At 48.7% G+C, this 22,360-nt stretch overlaps 2 protein-coding genes and 1 long non-coding RNA gene across 3 annotated transcripts; all 3 read right to left on the minus strand.

Moving 5' to 3' along the window:
• Nucleotides 1-5,678: 5,678 nt before the first annotated feature.
• Nucleotides 5,679-8,539, minus strand: LOC117840360 (probable ribosome biogenesis protein RLP24). Its single transcript, XM_034720868.2, has 4 exons — nt 8,231-8,539; nt 6,364-6,477; nt 6,125-6,261; nt 5,679-6,042 (listed from the first exon to the last, which is right to left on the minus strand). Exons 1-4 carry the CDS (start codon nt 8,309-8,311, stop codon nt 5,871-5,873), a joined length of 504 nt encoding a protein of 167 aa, XP_034576759.1. The 5' UTR covers nt 8,312-8,539; the 3' UTR covers nt 5,679-5,870.
• Nucleotides 8,540-9,417: 878 nt separating this feature from the next.
• LOC117840697 (ferredoxin-3, chloroplastic) lies at nt 9,418-11,355 on the minus strand. Its single transcript, XM_034721216.2, has 2 exons — nt 11,188-11,355; nt 9,418-10,130 (listed from the first exon to the last, which is right to left on the minus strand). Exon 2 carries the CDS (start codon nt 10,110-10,112, stop codon nt 9,657-9,659), a length of 456 nt encoding a protein of 151 aa, XP_034577107.1. The 5' UTR covers nt 10,113-10,130; nt 11,188-11,355; the 3' UTR covers nt 9,418-9,656.
• Nucleotides 11,356-13,734: 2,379 nt separating this feature from the next.
• On the minus strand, nt 13,735-19,465 carry LOC117840498 (uncharacterized). The gene is made up of 3 exons (XR_011897236.1): nt 19,361-19,465; nt 14,232-14,301; nt 13,735-14,104 (listed from the first exon to the last, which is right to left on the minus strand). It is a non-coding gene; the product is annotated as an uncharacterized lncRNA (long non-coding RNA).
• Nucleotides 19,466-22,360: the final 2,895 nt, after the last annotated feature.

Here is a 22,360-nt window from a genome sequence, read left to right on the forward strand (position 1 = left end):
TGTTTGGCTGTTTGGCAGGATGGACACACGTACTATGCTAATCGTCCTTTAGCAAAGGCTACGTCACTGCTGCCGATGAAAACTAATTGTATTTTCTAGTGCAAGCCGATGAAAGGGAGCAGTGCCATTTGCAGTGACCGAAGCTCTGTTTTTGTCACTGTACAGGCAGGGCAAGGCCTTGATAAGGACCTGGAGTTAATTGTTGTCACTACTGATTGAAAATAAAAAAAAAACCATAAATTTCTGTTTTCAAGAGATGAAGAGAACAAGCTTTGGACACTTTTGCCGTCCTTGTTCAGCCGAATAAGCTGTTATATGCCTGCCATTTGTCATGAGGAGCTGCGATGGCAAAGTCTTCATTCATTTTTTGTTTCTAGTAATCACAACTTCAGAATTCCTAGATATTCCATGGCTCGAACAATTTGGCAAATGGATGCTATTATCGATCAAGGGATTTGTCCACGAGTGGGATAACTACTGCTCCTGAAACTGAAACTGAATAGGCAAAAATTTGAACAGAAAAAAATAAGGCAGGAAAGAAGAAAGAAGTTCAGTTTTCAGTACAAAAATGGCGGGATATCACCACACCAACAACATAGGAGATTGCACAGCGAGAGGATTTCCCGACGGAAACACATGGCCAAGGGCCCAAGGCGGCAATGGCAGCAACACCCTCGCCGTCACCGTCAGGTATCCCCGCTCCACTCTGCAGTGCAGAGAAAACGCCTCACGTACGCGCTCGGGCATCACCTTCGCCGAGCCAGAGATCCCTCACCATCTCAGCCCACGGCGCTAGCCGCTAGCGACGGCGCCGGCGGCTGAATCGCCGCAGTCCATGTGCGGAGCGCGAGGGAGGCGGAGTCAGCGGCTAGCAGGTGAACTCCGGCGTCTAGCGCGGGATCCGCGGCGGTTGGCGCGAGAGGGAGGTCGCCGGCGGCAGGGCGGGCTCGTCAGCTGCTCCGGCGCGGGCGCCGAATATTTGCCAAAAACCCCGTAGTTTGGATCGAGATCAATAATCGCGATCCAAATTAGGGGTGGTTCTGTAAATGTTTGGATTATATATTTTCAAAGCAACCCCTAGTTTGGATCGCGATCAATAATCGCGATCCATTTCAGGGGTCAATTTGCAGATATTCGGGCCGCCACCGTTCGCCGCAGGTTCCGCTTGCTCTGGCGCCTCCCTACCGCAAGAGCTCCACTCCTCTGCTCTCCTCCGTCAGGAAGCCAGGCATCGAAGCCGCAAGCTTGAGCTCACTCGGTCGGGCATGGCTGGCGGCCTGGCGTCGCGCGTCGGGCTCGTCGTCCTGCGCCGCCGCGAGATCAACACGCGCCGGTTGTCGCAGCGCCGGTCCGACCTGTGCGTGTGCGATCCCATGACCGACAGCCGCGCCTTCTTCCCCGACCTGCCCGACATCGGGAAGAGCCCTACCACCTGTTTCTCGGCGGCGGCTCCGTCTCCGTGGTCGACTACTCCGTCATCCTCACCGCCGCCGACGGCATTGGCTGCTCCGCCTTCATGCTGCTCTCCGCCGACATGGACAGGTCCCTGAACGTGTCGGTCATCGGTGCGTATCAGGGTGCAGACCCTGTCGCCGGACGACGGTGCCGGCGGTGGCAAATGGGGCCCGGAGATGGATTCAGCATCCTACTCGCATTTCTTTTCGAGAAAAGAAAACGTAATCTGATCGGGCATGGATTGCATCATTGATCACATATATATATACACACGCACATGAGGTTCGAAAACACATCGACCCGCCTCCGTAAAGCGATGCCGCCGCGCAAACGCCGCCGAACACGCGCGCCGCGCCGCGGGACCGCGACGGCGTCACCGGCTCCGGAGCTTCCGGCGAATCTCCTGGCCGAGATCGCCGCGCGCTCCGATGCCGCCACCATCTTCCGGTGCGCCGCCACGTGCAAGCTGCTCCGGCGCGAGATCCTGAGCCCGGACTTCATCCGCCGCGTCACCGGAGGGCCCGACGCCGCCGTGCCCTCCTACTTCTGGGCGTCCTCGGCGGGAGCGAGACCTCCTTCTCCCTCGTGCACCCGACGATGGTGGCCGGCCTGACCCTCGCGAGCCACCACCTGGCGCCCTTCGTGTCGCGCGCCGCCGCGGGGCTCCTCGAGGAGTACACGCCCCTGACGTCGCGCGGCAGGCTCGTTGTCCTGCGCCGCAGCGAGATTAACACGCGCCCGTGGTCGCAGCGCCGCTCCGACCTGTGCGTGTACGACCCCATGACCGACAGCCGCGCCTTCTTCCCCGACCCGCCGGACATCGGGAAGAGCCCCTACCACCGGCTTTTCGGCGGCGGCTCCGTCTCCATCATCGACTACTCCGACATCATCACCGCCGCCGACGGCATCGGCTGCTCCTCCTTCATACTGCTCTCCGCCGACATGGACAGGTCCCTGGGCGGGTCGACGCGTATCAGGGTGCAGACCCTGTCGCCGGACGCCGCCGCCGGCGGCGGCAAATGGGGCCCGCTCAAGTCCGCTGAACACCAATGCCCGTGGTGGTGCATGCACTTGGACAGCTACAGCGACGCCGGGGTGGTCATCGGCGGCGTCGTCCACTGGCTGATGCACGCGGGCGCCAGCTTCACCTTCGAAGTCCGCGAGTACATCCTGACCTACGACGTGAGCACGGACACGGCGGGTTCGGTCGATCTCCCCGTGCACCGCCAGGTCCCCAACTTGTGGGCGTCCGGGTCGCAATCCCAACTGGCGTCGTCGCCGGACGGGAAGCTGAGCTTGATCGTCACAGACAAGCTCGTAGTGTCCATTTGGGTGCTATCAGGAAGCTCCTGGGCGCGGCAGACGGTGGTAGACATGGAGGCGACGTGGCGGGGCGAGCATGGGCTTGAATTGGTCAGTTTCGGCGATCAGAGGAGCGGCGCAGTGTTCGTGCGATTTAGTGGTATGCAGGACGGGCTCTACGGGATCGAGGTGGAGACGAAGACGGAGTTTTTTCAGTTTTTTCAAGGGAAGACGGGCTCGCATCTCGGCTATCCTCCATGAAAAGTCCTTCGTTTCGTAGCCTTTCAAGTGTAAGTCCTTTTTAGTGGGATAGTATAAGTGAGTTGGTGCCATATTAGTATTTTTGATGCAACTCATTGGTAAATGCAAATCAATGCACCCAAGATCTCATCCATACTAAAATTCGAGATGGATCTGTGGGAGTGAATCAACTTCATCTCCATTCTCATCGGTAAGCTAAAAAAAAGTTGATCATTGAACTTATACGAGTTGAAATTCCAAACCCCAAATAAGAACCTTTGAATGCACCCAAGATCTCATCTATACTAAACTGAGATGGACCTTTGAACCGGAATGAAAAAAACTTCACATCCATTCTCATCGTTAAGCAGAAAAAAAGATGATTATTGTACTAATAATATGAAATTCTAAACACTGAATAAGAAATTGTCCAAAACTCAACTTTCAATTCAAATGGGAAAAAAAAAACCCTTCAAATAAAGAGAACAAATTTGAAGCAATTGAACTAAGATATTGGAACTTTAGAATAAAAAACTTTTGGAAAAAATCCATTTTACTCCCCTCACATATTCACTTTGTCCATCCCACCCCTAACCTATATGTTGGCTCAATTTAATCCCTCTACCTATTAATACCAGATTAAACTAACCCCTAAGCTGTTTTGTACCAAGTTTTGATGATGTGGACAGGGTTTTGGATGGAGTAAAATTATTTTGACGGATGACGTGGAACTAGAGCGAGTCGTGCCGAGCCGCAGCGCCTCACGCCACCAGAGGTCCAGAGCGGACCCGCGCCACTCGAGCCGAGCCGCATCCATCAGAAGCTGACGCGAAACGCAAGTTTGGCAGAATCGTTTGTCCCCACCCTGCAACTCTCTTTTGCGTCACAAATGCAAGTAATTTAGTAAATTAAAGCCCTGGTGCACACCGCTTACCCGTAAGCGTCAGGAATTCTTTATACGCCAAGGGCCAAGGCATAGTTAGTAGCTGATGATTTGGTAGATAGATCTCCTATGACCACGAACCTGTCTGGCGATGCTTACAACAGTATTATTCTTGCGATAAGTGACGGATGTAAAATGGCTTGCAAAATTGACACTTCTATGGTATTCCTCTTGGATTGGCTGGACCCCAAACTCTTGTGTTTGGTGATTTTTTCCATGGCCTATTCGATTTTAAGTTTCAATAATGTTCACAAAATATTGGGATGTCGTTCATTTCATTAAGGCAAAGGGCGATCACTTGCCACCTGAACGTTTGTTCGCCAAAGATAGGTCAAGGCGCCACAGTATGTTTTAACTTTGTATTCAAATTGAAGTAGATCGAGGAGTACGTGCTGATCATAAAAATATATAGAACTGAGGTTGCTGCTGCTCGTTCCAATGATCCCTCCTTGCCATCTGTGCTGCTGGCCCTTGGTCATCATCTTCCCTGTTGTAACATCCTGCTCGTCCTGTGGCTCGGTTCATCTGTCTTCTGTCGTGGAAGACTGGAAGTCGATTAGATAAAAACACATGCACGAGGAGCGGACGTAAACAATCAGGCTCGGATCGTGGGTGGGTGACAAAATTCATGCCTTGCGCGTGCCCAGCTGTGTGCAGCAGTGGATGGATGGACGCCGGCGCATGCGGCGTTTAGAGACAAGAGGCTCGGCTCACTTTGGTAGCTTGCCTCTCGCAGTCCACGCCAGCCGGCTTAATTAAGTTAGCATCCACGTAAACCGGCTTAAGTTAGTTTCCACGTCAGATTGACTCCAGTCAAAACCATGTCCACATCAGCAAAACAAGATACAAAACGGCTTGGGGTTTAATTTAACCCGGTGGAGGGATTAAATTGAGCCAACATTTAGGTTAGGGGGTGGGATGGACAAAGTGAATAGGAGTAAAATGGACTTTTTTCCAAAACTTTTTTATAATTTGCCTAGGGCTTCACGATGTAAAAGTAAGGTTTTCAGGATCAAAGATTCTAGATCGGATAATTTTTCTACGATCGAGTACAGTCAGTCTAGAATCGGTCGTAAGATCAGGATCCTATAAGTTATCATTTTAATGTTAATTTAATTTAATTTATATTATATTATATAAAAATACATTTACCAAGTATATGTTACTATTTTGTAAGAAAATAGAGCAATAACAATACAATAGCATACAAATAGAGTGATATGCAACGGAAAAATCACATTCAGGAGCTAATAGTTCTAATTTATAGATTTTAACATATAACCATGTGAAATCGTAGGATCAGGATCCTACCGAAGGATCGAAATCGGCACTCGTTGCTACTTGCTAGCACAAATGCAGTAGCAACCGACACGCGAACAATTACCGTCTCTTCTCCAGCAACAGTTTCTTCCCGCCTGCTAAATCAGTGGGCTTACCCTTCCATCAGTCACCCCCCTCCGGTGGCTGGCATGGCCATATTTCATACTAGAATGCTCCAGTATTCGATAAATGCTACTCCACCATTCCAAATTGTAGTTCCAAATTGTAGATCGTTTTGACTTGAATTCATATATATTATTATACATCTAGACATACACTATATCTAGATGCATAATAATATCTACAAACCTAGAAAAGCTAAAACGACCTACAATTTGAAACCGAGGTAGTACCATTCCAATATACCCCCTAGAGTACCTCTAAAAAATTTTCAAATCATCAACGCCCAAGCATCATATAGTGAATTCATCTCACATAACTTTTCACTCCACTCCAGTATAGGTATCTGCCACCACACGCAAAACTTGTTGATATTCGGTCCACAAATGTTAACATCTTTCATCGACTACATGGCAGCAGGGCAATCTCAAGAAACTCAAAAGAAACGGTCTGCATACGACATGAACACAAGCAACACAATACCAACCGGCTACTCTTCCATCCGATCTTCAGTCTGCTGCTGAACAACTTTGACCTTGACCTTGACCTTTGTTTTCTCAGCTGAAGCCTCATTACTAATAAGCTTCTTCGGAAGCATGTTGATGTCCTGCTCCAGCTCCTTGTTATCTCTCTCCAGTTCCTTCTTTTTACCAGGTTTTTGCCTGTCAAAATTGTTGTTGCATATTAGACAAAAAAAAAACTTTCACAATTGAACAGACAACAAATCTGAGTAGAAGAACCAACCTGTCTGAAATGTGCTTCTTCAGGCGCTCATGCCTAGCCTTTGTAATAATCGGGATGGCCTTCAGAGTTTGCTCGGTCACATTCCGGTCATAGCGCTCAGGCCTGTTCCTCTTTCTCTCAAACTCAAAGGTCGAATCCTGGTCGATTTCAAATAATATCAGTCAATGTTTGCACATCAAGAAATATGACCATTGACTATTACATCTACAACATATAAAAAACAAGAAACGTTTTCTAACCTGGGTCATGTCCTTGCCATGCAAGCGCCTGTATGCTTTTGTCCACTTAACCTTACGAGGATTCCTCTTCATCTTGAAATTTTTATGACACTTTGATCGGCAAAAGCGAAAGATCTGCCAAGGAGATAAAAAATCCAGTCACTCTTACAGGCACCAACCAAATTATCTTGAAGGAAAGAAAAATATATGCATTGCCTTATTTTGCACTAAGTATCCTAGTATTACAATTTTCCCAATAAACACTTAACAGTCCAAAATTATAAAGAAAGGATAAATTTGAACATTAACATTAGAAATCATAATTCATCTGGCAAGAAAAACAACAATCACAGAAATTTCTAAACAGCATAAGCGCTTTTATATTACAATTTTAATCCACAACAAAAATAAACCTCCTGAAGATCTTAATAAGGACAATCAACCAAGAAACAGTACCATTGATGTAGCATTAATTATATGGGTCATTTAAATGAAACACAGCTGATGAAAAATCTTTAAAGTTTAAACAAAGCAATTTCATCTAAATACAGCCATAAGATTGAAAAAACCCAACTTGGAATAATAGTTAAAGACTGTATGTTGACCATTTTATACAAAAAAAGGAGTCCAGGGAATTCTCGAAGGTGGCAATTATGAAGCAAACGGATGTTTAGTAGCCAGGCATACTTCAGGACTTGTATATTTCAGATTTTAGGACCATATAACTTTCACTCCTTCACAGTATGTTGGCCCAACTACAAAAACACTGCCACTGCTAATAAATACACATTACAAAGATCTAACAAGTCTACATTTTCTGGTGTCATAGACTTGACAAGAATAAACATTTTCCTCAAATTCACCAAGCAAACTCAGGCACACAATCAACAATAGGCAACATTTATGGGAGCCAGCAGCAGTATAAAAATCATCGCAGAATCATAAAAGCACGGATATTCTATGTTACAAGCGCATAAAACTAGAAATTACATGCAGTTACGATAAGGGAAACAGAAGGACGCATGCTGGAGCAGTGCAAAACATACAAACAATTTTCTTCTAGATCTAGTTTTCTTTCAAGAAAGAGCAAAGGTAATATAAAAAATCAACCTATTGTAAGCATGATGCAATAATTCCATATACCCCCGCAGATTCTGATATTAATCAGAGGAAAGTAGAGTCTTAGTCTATGTTTGTTCACTACAAGTTTACTGACTTAACTACAATCTGGGAGAAGAGAAAAGTCTGCTGAACAAGGACAAAAGAACAATTGCCTCACAAACAAAGCAGGCAACTAAGGTACGAGCTATAGGTACTAATCAATAAGGCTAAAGTTATGGTGCAAGTAAGTAGCAGCTTCCCAGTCAAATAGGAAGGCTTAGTTTCATATCAAATAACTAAAAAAGGAAAAGAGTAAAAGGTTGTCTAACTTGCTTGTTCGTGCTACAGCACAAGGAAGACACAGCAATCCAATTTTTTATTTACACTAACAATTTATGAGCTCATGCCAGCTTATGAGTCAAAGAAATTGCACCCTTTTTTATATACGAAACCATATTCCCATTAACAGGCAGTGCCAGACATATCCCCCGAAAACAATACAGACACAAAGTCTGGGGCATGGGCCATCCAACACTGCTAAACAGAAACTACAACATCTCCCCAAATATAACCCGGGCGAGAATTTGATTGAGTACAAGCAGTTAACAGTTTCATAGCAACGAAACTTCGATGATTCAGCAATGACCGCGCGCCACCAACAAACCAATCAAACATAGCATATACGAAGCACCGGTACAGCAAACCAATAAACAAGAAATAAATGAAACCCAGCCCGCGTTCCTCATGTCAAGCAAGAAAACCTAGGATGAAACAAGAAGATAAGGACCTTGGCGTCGTTGCGGACGAACTGGATACCATGGCCGGGGTAGATGGTGGAGGAGCAGAACCAGCACTTCTCCAACCTCATGGCGCCGCCTCCTTCCTTAGCGCCGCACTACAGGCTCCCCCAAATCGGCAGCGAAACGTATCTGGCGCTCACCAGGCAATCGATTCGGAGCGAACTTGCAGGCTTGATCTGGTCGCGGCAGCTGCACGCGAAGACAAGGGCGGCGGAGGAGGTATGGCGATTGGCGAACCCTAGCTGAGGGGAGGCGCAACGCCGGGTGCGCGCGGCCGGATGGGAGAGAGGAGGCAACGAAGGCGGTAGGGTTTACGTATGAAGGCTGCTCGGCCTTTCTCAGCCGTTCGTTTCCTCGAGCTCGGATCTTACGGCTCTAACGCGTCGAGGATGGTTGGGCTACTTGGGCTAGACCTGACCATGGGCCGTTCTGGGCTGAACCTGAGGCCTGTAACGTGTGTGGACCTTTTCTCTCAGATTTCAATTATCAAATTACTTCCTCCGTCCCAAATTACAATTTTATTTTGATTTTTCTAGATAATGTCAAAAGCATAAACAGTTTGGTTAGCTGGAATCAGATCGTGTGGTTGCATATCGGTCGAGCACGGTGGTATCAAGTTCACTCTAAGAGCTGTTTTTTGTTTCAATCGTGTCGAAATAATATGACGAGAATCCAACACTTTGGATGGCTGTTTCTACCAAAGTGACTGCACATGAAAGTGAACTTTCACGATCAAAAGCAGAGGATAAACAATCAGATTCCGTCGAGGATGCAATGCACAGCCACATCGAGAAGCGACATCAGTTTTGAAGATGGGCAGGCAAAAACGTCACCAGTTTACTTGAGTGCATCACCTGCCAAGGTAGGTATGCGCTATCACATGACAAACGGCAACAGTTGCCTTCAGCATCCCGGCTCCCATCGGAAACTCGAGATTCTCGGCGCAGGAAGCATGTCCTGACTCAAAACTGGGTTTGGATTGTTGCAGCTCAGCATCTCACGCATTCTTGTTCTGTTCTGCATGCAGTTGCGCATGCATCCGGTAATCCAGACCGAGCACGAGGAACAAGCTCCAACTGGCAAAACAGCAACCACATGACACTGAGGCACTTCCGAAATTTGAATGCTCCAGTGAGATCCAGAATCAACAACTGAAAAAACATGCACCCGAACATACAAAAAAAGCCATGATATTATACTATTATGGCATCGCATCAGTTTTTATTGCTAGCTAGAATTCCCACGGGTTCCCAACCTTAAGCGCCAACCCTGAACTCACGCTAATGCAACAGACAAGACAACCACCATGCAAGTTTGATGCCAGACAGTTCACACAACTGGTAGGAAGGATGGAGCTTGCTTGACAACACACTTAAGAGCATTGACCCCTTGGCAGACTGAAAAGACATAGCCCTAGTACAGGTCACCCTCCTTATGGGTGTGGATGACGCAGTCAGACTTGGGGTAGGAGACGCATGTCAGCACATAGCCCTCAGCCTGCTGCCCGTCGTCAAGGAAGGATCCATCCGACTGGTCGACTGAGCCAGCCTCAATTTTGCCAGCGCAGGTGGAGCAAGCCCCAGCACGGCACGAGTATGGCAACTCCACTCCAGCGGTCTCAGCTGCGTCGAGGATGTAGGTGTCGTCTGGAGCCTCAAACTCATGCTCTACCCCTTCTGGTGAGACAAGCTTCACCTTGTAGACAGCCATCGCAGAGACGTCAAGTTTCTTGGAGGCCTTGAGACTTGGAACCTTCATGCCCTGGCTGAAGAAGCTCAGAGATGAAGGGCTCTTCACTGCTGTCTGGGAGGCCTGTGTTCTAACATTGCCCAAGAGCGCACAGGAAGAAGCAAATGTGCTGGTCGACATCTTGAAACCTGACACAATCTTCAAATCCAAGGAGAGGAAAACAGTCAGTCATCCAAACCATTTTGGTCTAACAAAGCAACATTTGACAGCAGGAAACTATTCTCAGCATCAACAAACAAACATGGCCTAACAATCAAGAAGCACCTTGCAACCGAAAAACTCATGGCAAGAAACCAATCACCACCAATTTTTAAACAAGCTTCAGATATTCACATGAAAACAATCTAAATTTACATGACAATGACCAAATTCTGCTTCAATACTCTCACAGAGATGCATAATAACTTAATAATGTTCCATGACAATAAAGAGGAAAACAGAACCTGTTGCTTCCTCTGCGACAGTTCATTAGCCAATCCCCTTTCTAGTTCACTATGCATGGTAATTCTACAACTAATACAGTTCATATAGACAAAGAGAAGCAGGGCCTATTGATGTATCCCAATGGTATCTTTACCAAGGAAGGAAAATGGGCACTTGGCATCCATTCCCTCCATGAAAAGGGGTAGGTTACTCTGCGGAGCAGTATGAGAAAGGCAGGCATTGCAAAAGCTCCCCGCCCTTCACTCGAAGCTCCAGGGACCTCACACATCAGTTCCTTTAACATTTTTTCTACAAAATCCACTACAAAAAATTGGAGACCAGAAGAGGTTTACTGTGCATGCACACAGCTTAACCCCATATATATCCCAAGTACATCTCTTTATGCAAAAATCTCAACTCCTCCACCATTTACTTTATTCTCGAGATGCAATTACATACAAAATTACAGAACCACCAAAATCCGATGCGATAAAAGCTGGTACCCATGAACAGCGCCTCACCAAATCCACCACCCCTCAGGTCAGCTCCAAATCACCGTACCGTTTAAGAATTTCACCAAATAATAGTTTCAAGTTTCAACAACATAACACAAGATCCCATCCACTAGATTACTCCGGGTTCAGAACTCGGACACACACGCAAAGCGACCAAATCGGACACCTAAGGACTGACTTGGTTGGGCAAGCGAACGAGAGATCCTTAAAAGCCAAGGCAGGCGATCCGTACGAGTGAGCAAGGTAGAGGCAGGTACCTCGCGCCTGAGGCGGCGGCGACGCGGAGATCGGCGGAGGCGGCGGAGCGGTCTACCCTTGGCTGGCCCTCGTCCCCTCTCGCTTGCGCCGCGTCGCTTTCCGTCACCCGTCGCGGCGTAGAGACCGGAGGGAGGGAGCGGGGCAGGGGGGCGTAGTGGTGGGAGTGGGCGGCGGCCAAACCCTCGGTTTTAACGGGGGCGCGGGGTGGCTGCGCACTGCGGGTCTGCGGCGCGGTGGAATGGGAATCCCGGGTGCGCCCGCCGCTGCCGGGTGGGGTTGGTGGTTTCCTGTTTCGTCTCACGATCCCATCCGTGGAAGCTTCTGGAACTGCCCGGACCCCATTTGGGCCTGGGCTCGGATTGCTTGGGCCTGGCAGACCATCCCGCCGTGGTCCGGCCAGCCAAGTTCAACCGAAGGATTTCACTACCGTCTCGACAACAGTAAGTAACCGTGCCACAGTAAATGTTTCACGGACCCTTGCATGAACTGAGCTGTTCTTCTATGAAGTTCAGTGGCATCGTTGGAAAGCTCCAGGCTGCGTTTTCCACCTTTTTCTGTACTCGCATGGACGAACGGCAAGCAACACATGCGTTTGAACGTACGACCGGGACCGTTTAGCTCCTTTAGTCTATATGGACCAGGGACTTTTAGTTCATGGACTAAACTTTAGTCCTACCCCTGTTTGTCCCACCCCTATTTGATTTCATGGACTAAAAGTGGTTGTTGAACAAAGACCCTTTTACTCTTCTTCCCTACCCTTAGTACCCTACGCCGACACCTCTTGGCGCCAAGCACTCCTCCTAGCGCCAAATTTTCTGGCCGCCTCTTCCTCCACACAGGCGGGCGGTAGGCGATGGACTGTTGTGCCCCGCCCACACCGTCTCCGCGTGTTCTGAAGGGTGTCGTCCTCCACTAAAGGATGCCTCTGCCGTCGCCAGGAGGGAGGGTGGCGGGCGGGAGCCGGGTGGGAGGAAGGGACGGCGGCACCCTTCCTCATCGCCGGAGGCCGGCAGGCAGCGAGGGTGGTGAGCGGCGAGGAGGCCGGCGGGTGGGAGGCGACGGGAGGGAGCCGGGCGGGAGGGTGGGATGGCAGTAAATGAGAGGGGCAGGAGTGGCTTGGACACCCTTTGATCCACTTTAATCTAATTTTGTAGATTAGAGGACTAAAGGCTTTAGTTCTAACTTTAGTCCACCTGTTTGGATGTTTAGGAACTAAAAAGTGCAAACTTTAATCCACCATCGAAACCAAAACACCCTCTTAAACAGTAGCGGCCTGTGCGTGGTCGATCGCCGGTGCACATGCAAATATGCAATGGAATGTCCTTTTGGTCAGATGAGGAGCAGAATGGCCAAAACATGTGCCGCTGACCACCAGTGTCGCACAACACCCCGTTTGCTTGGAATTCCACTCGACGGCGGGCGGCCATGGCACGCCGCCTCAGTTTCTTGCATCACGTGTTGATGCCCCATTGACCACGCCATACGTTGATTAGCGATCACCCATTCACTGCACATACGAATATGTGCGCGTCCCGATCCCCAGTGGAGCAAAAGAAAAAGGGAATTTAGTTCAGCGCACCATCGCTGATGCGACTATGACTCGCTTTAACAAACTGATGGCGAGAAATGGCTCCACGAGCAAGTCGTGACACGCATGGTCAGGAAATAGGCGCGTACTACCTCTATCCTTAAATATATAGGACTTTTAGGATAAGCTAACTGAACTAAGGGGGTGTTTGGATAGTAGAGTTCAGTCCTGTCATATCGGATGTTCGGATGCTAATTAGGATAACTAAACATGAGCTAATTATAAAACTAATAGCAGAACCCCTAGGCTAAATCGGGAGACGAATCTATTGAGCCTAATTAATCCATCATTAGCGAATGGTTACTGTAGCACCACATTGTAAAATCATGGACTAATTAGGCTTAATAGATTCGTCTCGCGATTTAGCCTAGAGGTTGTGCAATTAGTTTTATAATTAGTCTATGTTTAATACTCCTAATTAGTGTCCAAACATCCGATGTGACAGGAGCTAAAATTTAACCCATACCTCCCAAACACCCTCTAACTAGCTTATCCTAAACGTCATATATTTAACGATGGAAGGAGTACTACACGTTCTCTCCGGTTACTGTTTAGCAATCCAAGGCATGAACTCCAACTTGTTTTCGGAGAGGGTTTGACAAGGGTAAGAACATAAGGGGGGAAACACAACACTTAAAATTTATCAAAATGATGCCGGCGGCCAAGTTTGTCTGGAGAGAAAGTGTTCAATGAAAATGGGCTACTCCCGACATACCAATTGTACTCCCCTTAAACCATGTATGCATGAGATTACCGATTACATTCAGAGCTGTGCGTATTTGTGCAGTACAGCCAACCTGGACAGAACATACAGAATTACAGATACAATTATCTAAAATGAAAAGAAATGGCATGCTACAAGGAGGCAAAGGTGGGGATAAAAAGGATTTGAGAACAAGCGCAACGTGTCTTCCTGTCGACATGTCGATCACAGTCACAGGAGTTGCTGCTTCAGTTTGTCATTCATAAATCGTACGTCCTACAAACATGTCCATGATGCACAGTTCTGTGAATGTTCTTTGACCTATCATTGGGTGAGAATTGGTACCTCAGCCATCATGCTACCCAAAAGTCAGAGTAAATGGCACATACGCAGCAAGATTTACATTGCCTTCTTCGGAAGTTTCAAATGTTCAGTTCGAACCTGAAGCAAAGATGATTATATGAGGCCAAAAGCTAAAAGAATTCAGTACTACAATCAGAAAATGGCGACCTAACACAACGACATGTTCAAAAGCACCTACAAAGCAAAAAGGCAAGATGACATCTCATGTTGAAAGCAGCCTTCCATACTTGCGCAACAAGATGGGAATGTCATCCATGCGCAACTGTGGTATACCAGAGATAAAAAAAAATAGTGATAAATAAGCAGGGAGTATTGAATGCAGTATTCTCAATTGATGGCAGGTGATCGTTTGTGGTGGATTACTGGATCGTATGAACTTCTACGCATACCTGTGAAGCACTTTTCAAATGGAAGAAACGGAGAGCTTCCATTTCATGAAATGCTGCTGATTGATTTCCCCTGTAGTTGCAGCAACAAATTTAAATCATGATCAAGAGTGACTGATGGCTTCCGTCCTCCCCCCTCCCGGCGCACCCCTCTCCACCAGCCCCACGCCGTCGCCTACTCCAGGCCCGGCGGCCACCCAAACCTAATTCTCACCGGCACCGGGAGCCATCCTCCGGTGAGCCATCCTCACCTTATCCCTCAGGCAACTCCTTGGGCCACCGTGGGATGTTGCAAGACTGAGTGTTGGAAGGACCATTCACCTTCCTCTGGTGAGTACAATCGAGAGGTCTCCCCTACATTCAGAGACATTCTCCTCGCTAGAGCAGCTCCACCTGCTATCGCTCGAGTAACAGGCAAGGACGGCCTCCCCGCTGGGACGACTTCGGATGCAGTCTTGCAGGCTCCGGATGTGGTGAGTTAGGTTTGCCCCGGCTGCATCCTTGAAGGTCCCCCCACGCATCGTCCTTCTCCCTAGTGAATGGGTCGGTCGGGTAGCGGCGCAGGTCGCTGACGCTGATGGTTGGGTGACAGTCGAAGGTCGCCGTGCCGCCAAGAGCGCCGACGACAGGAGTGTCCTCCCCGACGGATGGTGCTGGCAGATCTCCGGGGCAAGTGCTTCAATTGCTTCTCCTCGGGACACTGGTGCGATGTTCTGCTGCTCTGAGCCGCGCTGCTTCTACTGTCGGGCTGTGGGACATCGATCTCGTGTCTGTCCGTCGCGGCGTCCTGCCCCACACCCCTCCTTCACTCGCCCTCCCCGATGGCGGTTGATTTGGCGTCCAGTGGCCTCAGTGGAAGAGCCGGCCATGCTACCGCTGGTGGCCTCGAAGAGCAACCCTGTCACGAGGACAGAGGCGTAGGGGCGGAAGCGGCAACGCCGAGCGCGCAAGTCACGCTTCGGTAGAGCCAATGCAGACCCCAGCGACAACTCGATCGAGGGGATGGAGCATCCCTCCCCCTTGGTCTCGAGCGATGCCCTGCCGCAGAATCGACGCTATCGCAGAAGGAGGCGGGGGCAACGGTCACCATCACCACCGTCTTCCCTAGCCCCAACGGCACTAGGAGGATCATCTTCGACATCCCTTGTTCCGTGTGTGCCAGTACATTCAAGGCTGGGATCTCGTTCCCACGAGGCATCGGAGGGCCCGTGCTCACCTCGGCCATCCCTCCCAACGGCGATTTGGGTTCCACCCCCGCCATTGATGCCCCGCCGGCACACCCCAATTCCGAAGAGTTCGCCTCTACAATGGGTGTTGTTGAGGCGACATTGTCTGTTGCCGAGGCAGCCGTGAAGAAGCCCGAGGTAGGCGTGCCCTTCATCGCCATGCAGAATGAAGACGGAGTTAACTTGTGTGTGTTGCCCTAGGCGCCGTGCTTGGGCACAATCGTTGCAAGCCCAGCGGCCACCCTGACGGAGTCAGGGGAAGATGTGTCCTCTCACTTGGGCCAGCTCATGACTAGGACTTTGACTGGGCCAATCTTTGTGCTGGTTTCGACTCACTCGGACTCGTGGCTGCATTTCGTGACTCAACTGGAAAGCTTCCAGGAACAATTCCATGGCCTTTTGAAGGCCTATAGGAGCTTACCCCTCTATTCCTCCTCCCCGTCCACACCACCTCCTATCGCCTCCCACACCATGGCTGTGCATCCCCCACCACCGACAGATGTGTTGGGCACGCCGGCGGCAAAGAAGTCTGTGGTTGTGTTTGACATGGCGGAGAAGGATGGCACACTAGCGACAAGCCCACCGACGTTTGGCACGCCGGCAACTGCTGTGTCGACGGCGGAGGGTACACCGGCAGCAAGCAAGCCGGCAGCTGCTGCGTCGACGGCGGTTAGTGCACCGGCGGTGGGCACACAGATGTCTGGCACGCCGGTAGCTGCTGCGCTGACGGCGAATGGTGTACCGACGGCGGTTGCAACGACATATGGCCCGCTGGCAGCTGATGCGATGTTAGAGGATGCACCGGCAGCGGTTGATGTTCCAGCAAGTTCTCCACCAACAATCCAAGTATACTCTCGACGTCGACCACAAAAGGATCCAAGATCTCCTGTGCTAGAGCCAGAGTCAGAGATAGTTGGCCAGCCGGCTGCCTATGCAGCCCTGCAGTCCTGCTGCAGAATTCATCAGTAGATTGTCCAAGACGCCGGGTAGATTGATGCCAATTCTGCACATCAACAAGAGGAGGAAGAATTTGATGCCGCCACCTAGTGAAGTGCCGCGCCGCAACAGCAGATTTGCTAGGATGGGGGTGGAAAGTCACGAGGCCTGCCCTGCACATCTAAAAAAGATGGTAATGCGTGCCCTGGATATGGATGTGCAGCTTGATAGGGAGCAACTTGATCAAAAAATCCTAGAGGATTATGCTTTCGATTTCGTCAATCCCTACCAACGTCTCATATTAGAGCCCTGGCTACTCTCTTCGGCTAGGCTCACCCGGATGAGGATGTTGTAGGCGAGCTGGTTGAATGTCGGGTCTGATATATGGGTGTATTCTTTGGTCGTCTATTGTTCTTGTCTTATGGATCCATCACATATACTTATTTGGAACGTGAGAGGTCTTAATTCAGCAGCTAGATGAGATGCAGTACGAGTGGTTGTTGATTCTTCAAAAATTGATGTTATATGCCTCCAGGAAATAAAGATGGCTTCAGTCTCTAGACAACTGGTACTATCAATGCTGGGTAGTGACTTTGACAACAACTTTGTATTCTTACCATCTGCGGGTGCCAGTGGAGGGATCCTCATTGCTTGGAGAAATCACCTTGGCACAATTGGAGCAAGCCGGCTGGACTCTCACTGTGCTTCGGTTCAATTTTGCCCTGTTAATGGTAATGCTTGATGGCTCACCTGTGTTTATGGCCCTCAGGACAATCAATAGAAGATCCAGTTCTTACAGGAACTCCGAGATGTGCGTGCTCATTGCACAGGATCTTGGATGGTGGCAGGAGATTTTAATCTTATCTATAAAACTGAGGATAAGAATAACACAAATCTTAATCGTGCAATGATGGGAAGGTTCAGAAAATGGATTATTGATATGGCGGTTACAGAAATTCCCCTTCATGGTCATAAGTTCACATTGTCCAGTTCAACATCTAGTGCTTCTCCTACTTTGTTGAAGCTTGATCGGGTTTTCTATTCACTGGAATGGGAGGAAATGTTTCCTGATTGTCTCCTACAGAGTTCCTCCTCGGATGACTCGAACCACTGTCCTCTCATTCTTGGACTCCGGGATAACATTCCTAGTAAGAGACGGTACCATTTTGAAGATTTCTGACCTTCTTTGGATGGTTTCCTGGATACAGTTGAGTCAGCATGGAATTCTGTTCCACCTCGTTGTTGTCCTATGGAGACACTTTCTTTGAAATTGAAAGCAACGGCACGTAGCTTATAGAGCTGGAGTCAAAAAAAGATTGGACATATTAGCTCTCAGCTTGCTCTGGCAAAAGAAATTATGCACCAACTAGAGATTGCACAAGACAACTGTGTTTGACAACCCAATGAGCTCTGGTTGCACAATAACCTCAAGAAACATGCCCTAGTTCTTGCCTCTTTATTAAAAATAGTGGCCTGGCTGAGATTAAAAATTGGTTGACTACATGAGGGTGGTACTAATACCAGGCTTTTTTTCCATACGCATGCACGCCATAGAAAAAGGAAAAACTTCATTGCTAAATTGAGAGAGGGAGACAGAATCATCACTGCTCCTGAGGAAAAAGCTTCAACAGTTTTTGACTTTTATTCTAATCAGATTGGATCTGATAGCGATTGGGTTAGAAAAATCAATCTGGATGCCCTGAACATTCCAAGACACGATCTTGAGGCCTTGGACATCTCTTTCACAGAAGAGGAGGTTTGGAACACCATTAAGAATCTGCCTTCTGACAAAGCCCCACGCCTCGATGGATTCATAGGAAGATTCTACAAAACCTGTTGGTCAATCATTAAGGAAGACATAATGGCTGCTCTACACAATATTTGGGGAAAGAACTTCAGAAATCTATGGATGTTAAACTGTGCATACATCACATTGATTCCAAAAGGAACAGAGGCTTACCAGGTGAAAGATTTCAGGCCCATTAGCCTCGTTCATAGCTTTGCCAAACTAGTGACCAAAATCTTGGCCAACAGATTGGCTGGTCACCTAGATGCAATGGTCTCCCCCAACCAAAGTGCTTTTATCAAGTGACGTTTCATTTAGGATAGTTTCATATTGGTCCAACAAACGGTGAGGTTCCTACATTCCCAAAAATAGCCAAGAATCCTTCTCAAATTGGATATCACAAAAGCCTTTGATTCAGTCTCATGGTCGTTTCTATTGGAGGTGCTTGGTCACCTTGGTTTTGGCTCACGATGGTGAGATCTCTTATGTGGCATGTTGGTTTCATCATCTACCCAAATTCTTCTTAATGGCATCCCTAGGAATGTCATACAACATAGATGAGGGTTTCGTCAGGGAGACCCCCTGTATCCACTGCTCTTTATACTTGTCATGGATGTCCTGAATTGGATGATCACTAGAGCGTCAGAGGCTGAGTTACTACAGCTACTATCTAGAAGACCAATCCAGCACAGAATCTCTTTATATGCAGATGATGTAGCCCTTTTTCTCCGACCGGTAGCATCTGATATTACCTTAACTCTGAGAATGCAGTTGAAATATTGCTGAAATATATTTTGCTTTAATTGAACATCAATATCAGGTGATGAAGAATTATCATGTTTAGGCATAACAAGCTCTGATAATGACATTTTCCACTAACAACCAACTAGAACCTGACAGCTTTGCGCCTATAGACATCAAACAGGCCAGATGGCATGGAAATGCAGCATAAATCCATGATAAATGTGTAAATTCACACTTACTACTATCCGCCCAAAATACCAAATGGGTGTTCATTTCTAGCAGTTCAGGTGACAATAAAAAAAATAGTTCATGGTCCAGAACAGAGCCTATGTTACAAAGTCATGTCAGTTTCTACCAGACAGCTTCTATTTCGTGAAAAAATGAATGCTTAAATAAGCAAATAACAGACATAGAGGGGAGACCGAAGAGTGAAACCATACGAATAGCGCCGGAGGATGAGACGTTGACAGTCCCTCATCAAAAGTCCTAGCTCCTGCAGTTGTAGTGAGCTTGCTGGAGAACTTTTCTAATGATCATGAAGTACCTAGGTATCACACAAAAAAGCCAAAATCCTCTCTGATGCAGATACAGGTGAGTTACAGTAAAAGCGAGCCATAAGTACCTGAATTGATGCCACCTGGTCACTAGCTGGAAGCGATTGACCAACAAGCTTAGAGGACAATTCCACAAGATCTTTATCATCCATTTCATCAACAGAACTTATTGAAACTTCTTCAAAAAGCGGAATTCCCAATCGTTTGGCCAATTCTGTTATTGGAGATCCCGCAGCTTGTGACTCCTGCGGCCATAAGATATTTTAGAAATTGCAGACTTTTCTGTCACTTGAAACTTTCACAATGAACTCCCACACATGCAAGCATGTGCCTTTTAAGTTGAGTTGCTGGGCATCACCTGTCGTAGTGCTAGGTCTGCTATTTGAATCAATGTTAGGAGCTAAACCTCGTTTCGTAATAGGATCATCTGCACACAAAAATGTGGAATTTAGATCACCTCTCTCTATCAACCATCATAGAATAAAATTCAAGAGATAGGGGAAAGCTTCAAATCATTTCAGACAATTTGGTAAATGAATCCACATCATGGGCAGTAAAGTTTCCTAATATAAATCCAGTTAAGCATCAACTTAGAGAGTTCTTTTTTCTTATGATATTTCAAGTTAACATCTACGCAGTGGAAACATTTAGCATAGTGAGCAACATCTCCAGAGGCGACTTGAGCGAAGGACCATCCCTGGTCTTCCCATCCGCTGTTGTCGAAGTCATAGTCGGACCCCAACCCTGAAAAGCCACCATCTACCCAAGAAGCGGGTAGCCCATGTCAACTCCCAAAAGAAGCAAACCAAGGAGACAGGGGAATAATACTATATGCATGCATCAACCTATATATGGTTGTAGAGGTATATGCAGTGGCAGCAGCAGCAACAATCTGGGATGCATCAAAATAATACCATCTCCTAGGTCAACACCTCACATCAAGGAAATCATCACAAATCACATCAAGGAAGGATGACGAGCATCGCGGAGGCTGCCCGACCTCCTCCAGGCGGTGGTGCGGTTTGGAGACGATGGTGGAGCAAAGCTGGCGGCGCAGATCTAGTCACGCAGAGCCGCCCGTGTTGACCACACCATGGAGGGGCTCCGTCATAGCCGCTAGCATCGGAAGGGCATCTGGCCTGGCGCGTGAGGATGAGGCGTCAGTCGGGCCTAAGTAGAGCGCATCACGGTAGGATGCGGGAGAGAGGTCGATGGAGTCGTCGTTGGAGTCGCTCAACTTCGTCCACCGAAAGAGCTTGGAGTGGCTAGTGGAGATCCTACTTGGAAGGAGGGGGAAGAGGGAGGATGTTGTCTTACCAAGAGGGCCGCTGGAGGTTGTGGTGGCCGCCAGAGTTGGAGTGGCAGCCAGCGGGCTGGTAGGCGAGGTGAGGGCGGCCGCAGGCGAGGAGGGAGAGGACACCATCTTGTAATATGAACATGTCGGTTGACTAAACTGGCTTCAATTTTCCATGCAGCTTCGCCTAATTCAGAGGGATGTTCACATCGGCTTTCAGTTTCAGTCCATGCATGAACAACCTTGTTGCATGGGATCACCAATCGGTGCTTCGCATGCTTGAACAATGCTGCGCTAGCCCCTCAATGATGGCATGATGCCGTGTCGTGGACCATGGCATGGCAAGCAGCTAGGGAGGTCGACGGATGTATGCCCAATCTGACATCCAAATCTAAACCTTCAAAATTACTCTAACCTTGCTAGTGTCGCATGTTCTAATCTGCCGTCTGCTTCAATTATCGGCTACAGGATCGAGACAGGCAGCAACGGCAAAGCTCGGAATAGATAGGTGGTCTGCACTCTGAAGATCTGTTGTTCTTGATGTAAGCGACGTCGATGATGAGGCTGCCATGGCGCCGACGTCCAGGTCCTGCGCCTGTCTAGGTCTGGTTGGGGAGGACGACCGGTTGCCTGATAGCCTAGCTTGACTATAGTCAATGCACAATCGTTGCTGCACATGCTGGATCCAATGATCGGAATGCACCCAGGGGTGGAGGTATTCCAAATACCGTCCACCCCTGGCTTGACTATAGTCAATGCACAATCGTTGCTGCACATGCTGGATCCAATGATCGGAATGCACCCAGGGGTGGAGGTATTCCAAATACCGTCCACCCCTGGACGTTGCAGCTGCACCGTCACCGCTACTATCCATGGCTCGCTGGAGCACCGCCGCGTCGCGGAGGTTTCTTCCGGTCATCTCCTTCCTCCTGGCGACCTCCATTCGTGCTCGCACCGGTGTGGCCATGGCCAGCAAGCGCCGCTGGCGCGTCGCGCTTTGCCTAGAGCCCCAAACATCCAGCCGACTTGCACGTCCCGGAGTCTAAATTGACGTCAGCAGAGTTACTATGGTCTGCCCGGGACCTCTCATCAACACCTCCTCACCGCATCTTCGCAAGCAACAATACACGAAACCGGCGTGGCCATGGCCAGCAAGTCCAGTCGAGGAGTGCCCCTATTGTCGCTAGAAAGCCACCTCCGCTGCACACTATGGCTTGTCGGAGCGCCGCTGCGTGCTTGCGTCCTGGGCTCCTGGCAGCACTAGCTAGGCAATGCTCTGGACTGGCGAGGACCACTGGAATAGGCACCATGCTGTGACCAACCCAGCCCCATAAGCTGCAGCGGCTTCAACTCTCCTCGCGTCCGCAGACGGAAGAAGCGGCGGCCGTGTGCCAGAGTCATGCTGTGCGCGTGAAGCGGCAACCATGAAGGCACCAACACCGTCCCGATGCATGGCGGCACCCCGTGTCTTGACTGCGCCTTCGAGGTAGGAACGAGGGCCCTAGTCGAACTGCTCTGCCTTAGCCATCAGAGGGCGTCCAGGTCCTCAACTCCCCGTCAATTCTAAGGTTTCGGTGCTATTGTGTTGCGGA

Source organism: Setaria viridis, chromosome 9 (assembly GCF_005286985.2).
Source record: "Setaria viridis chromosome 9, Setaria_viridis_v4.0, whole genome shotgun sequence".
Lineage (NCBI taxonomy): Eukaryota > Viridiplantae > Streptophyta > Magnoliopsida > Poales > Poaceae > Setaria > Setaria viridis.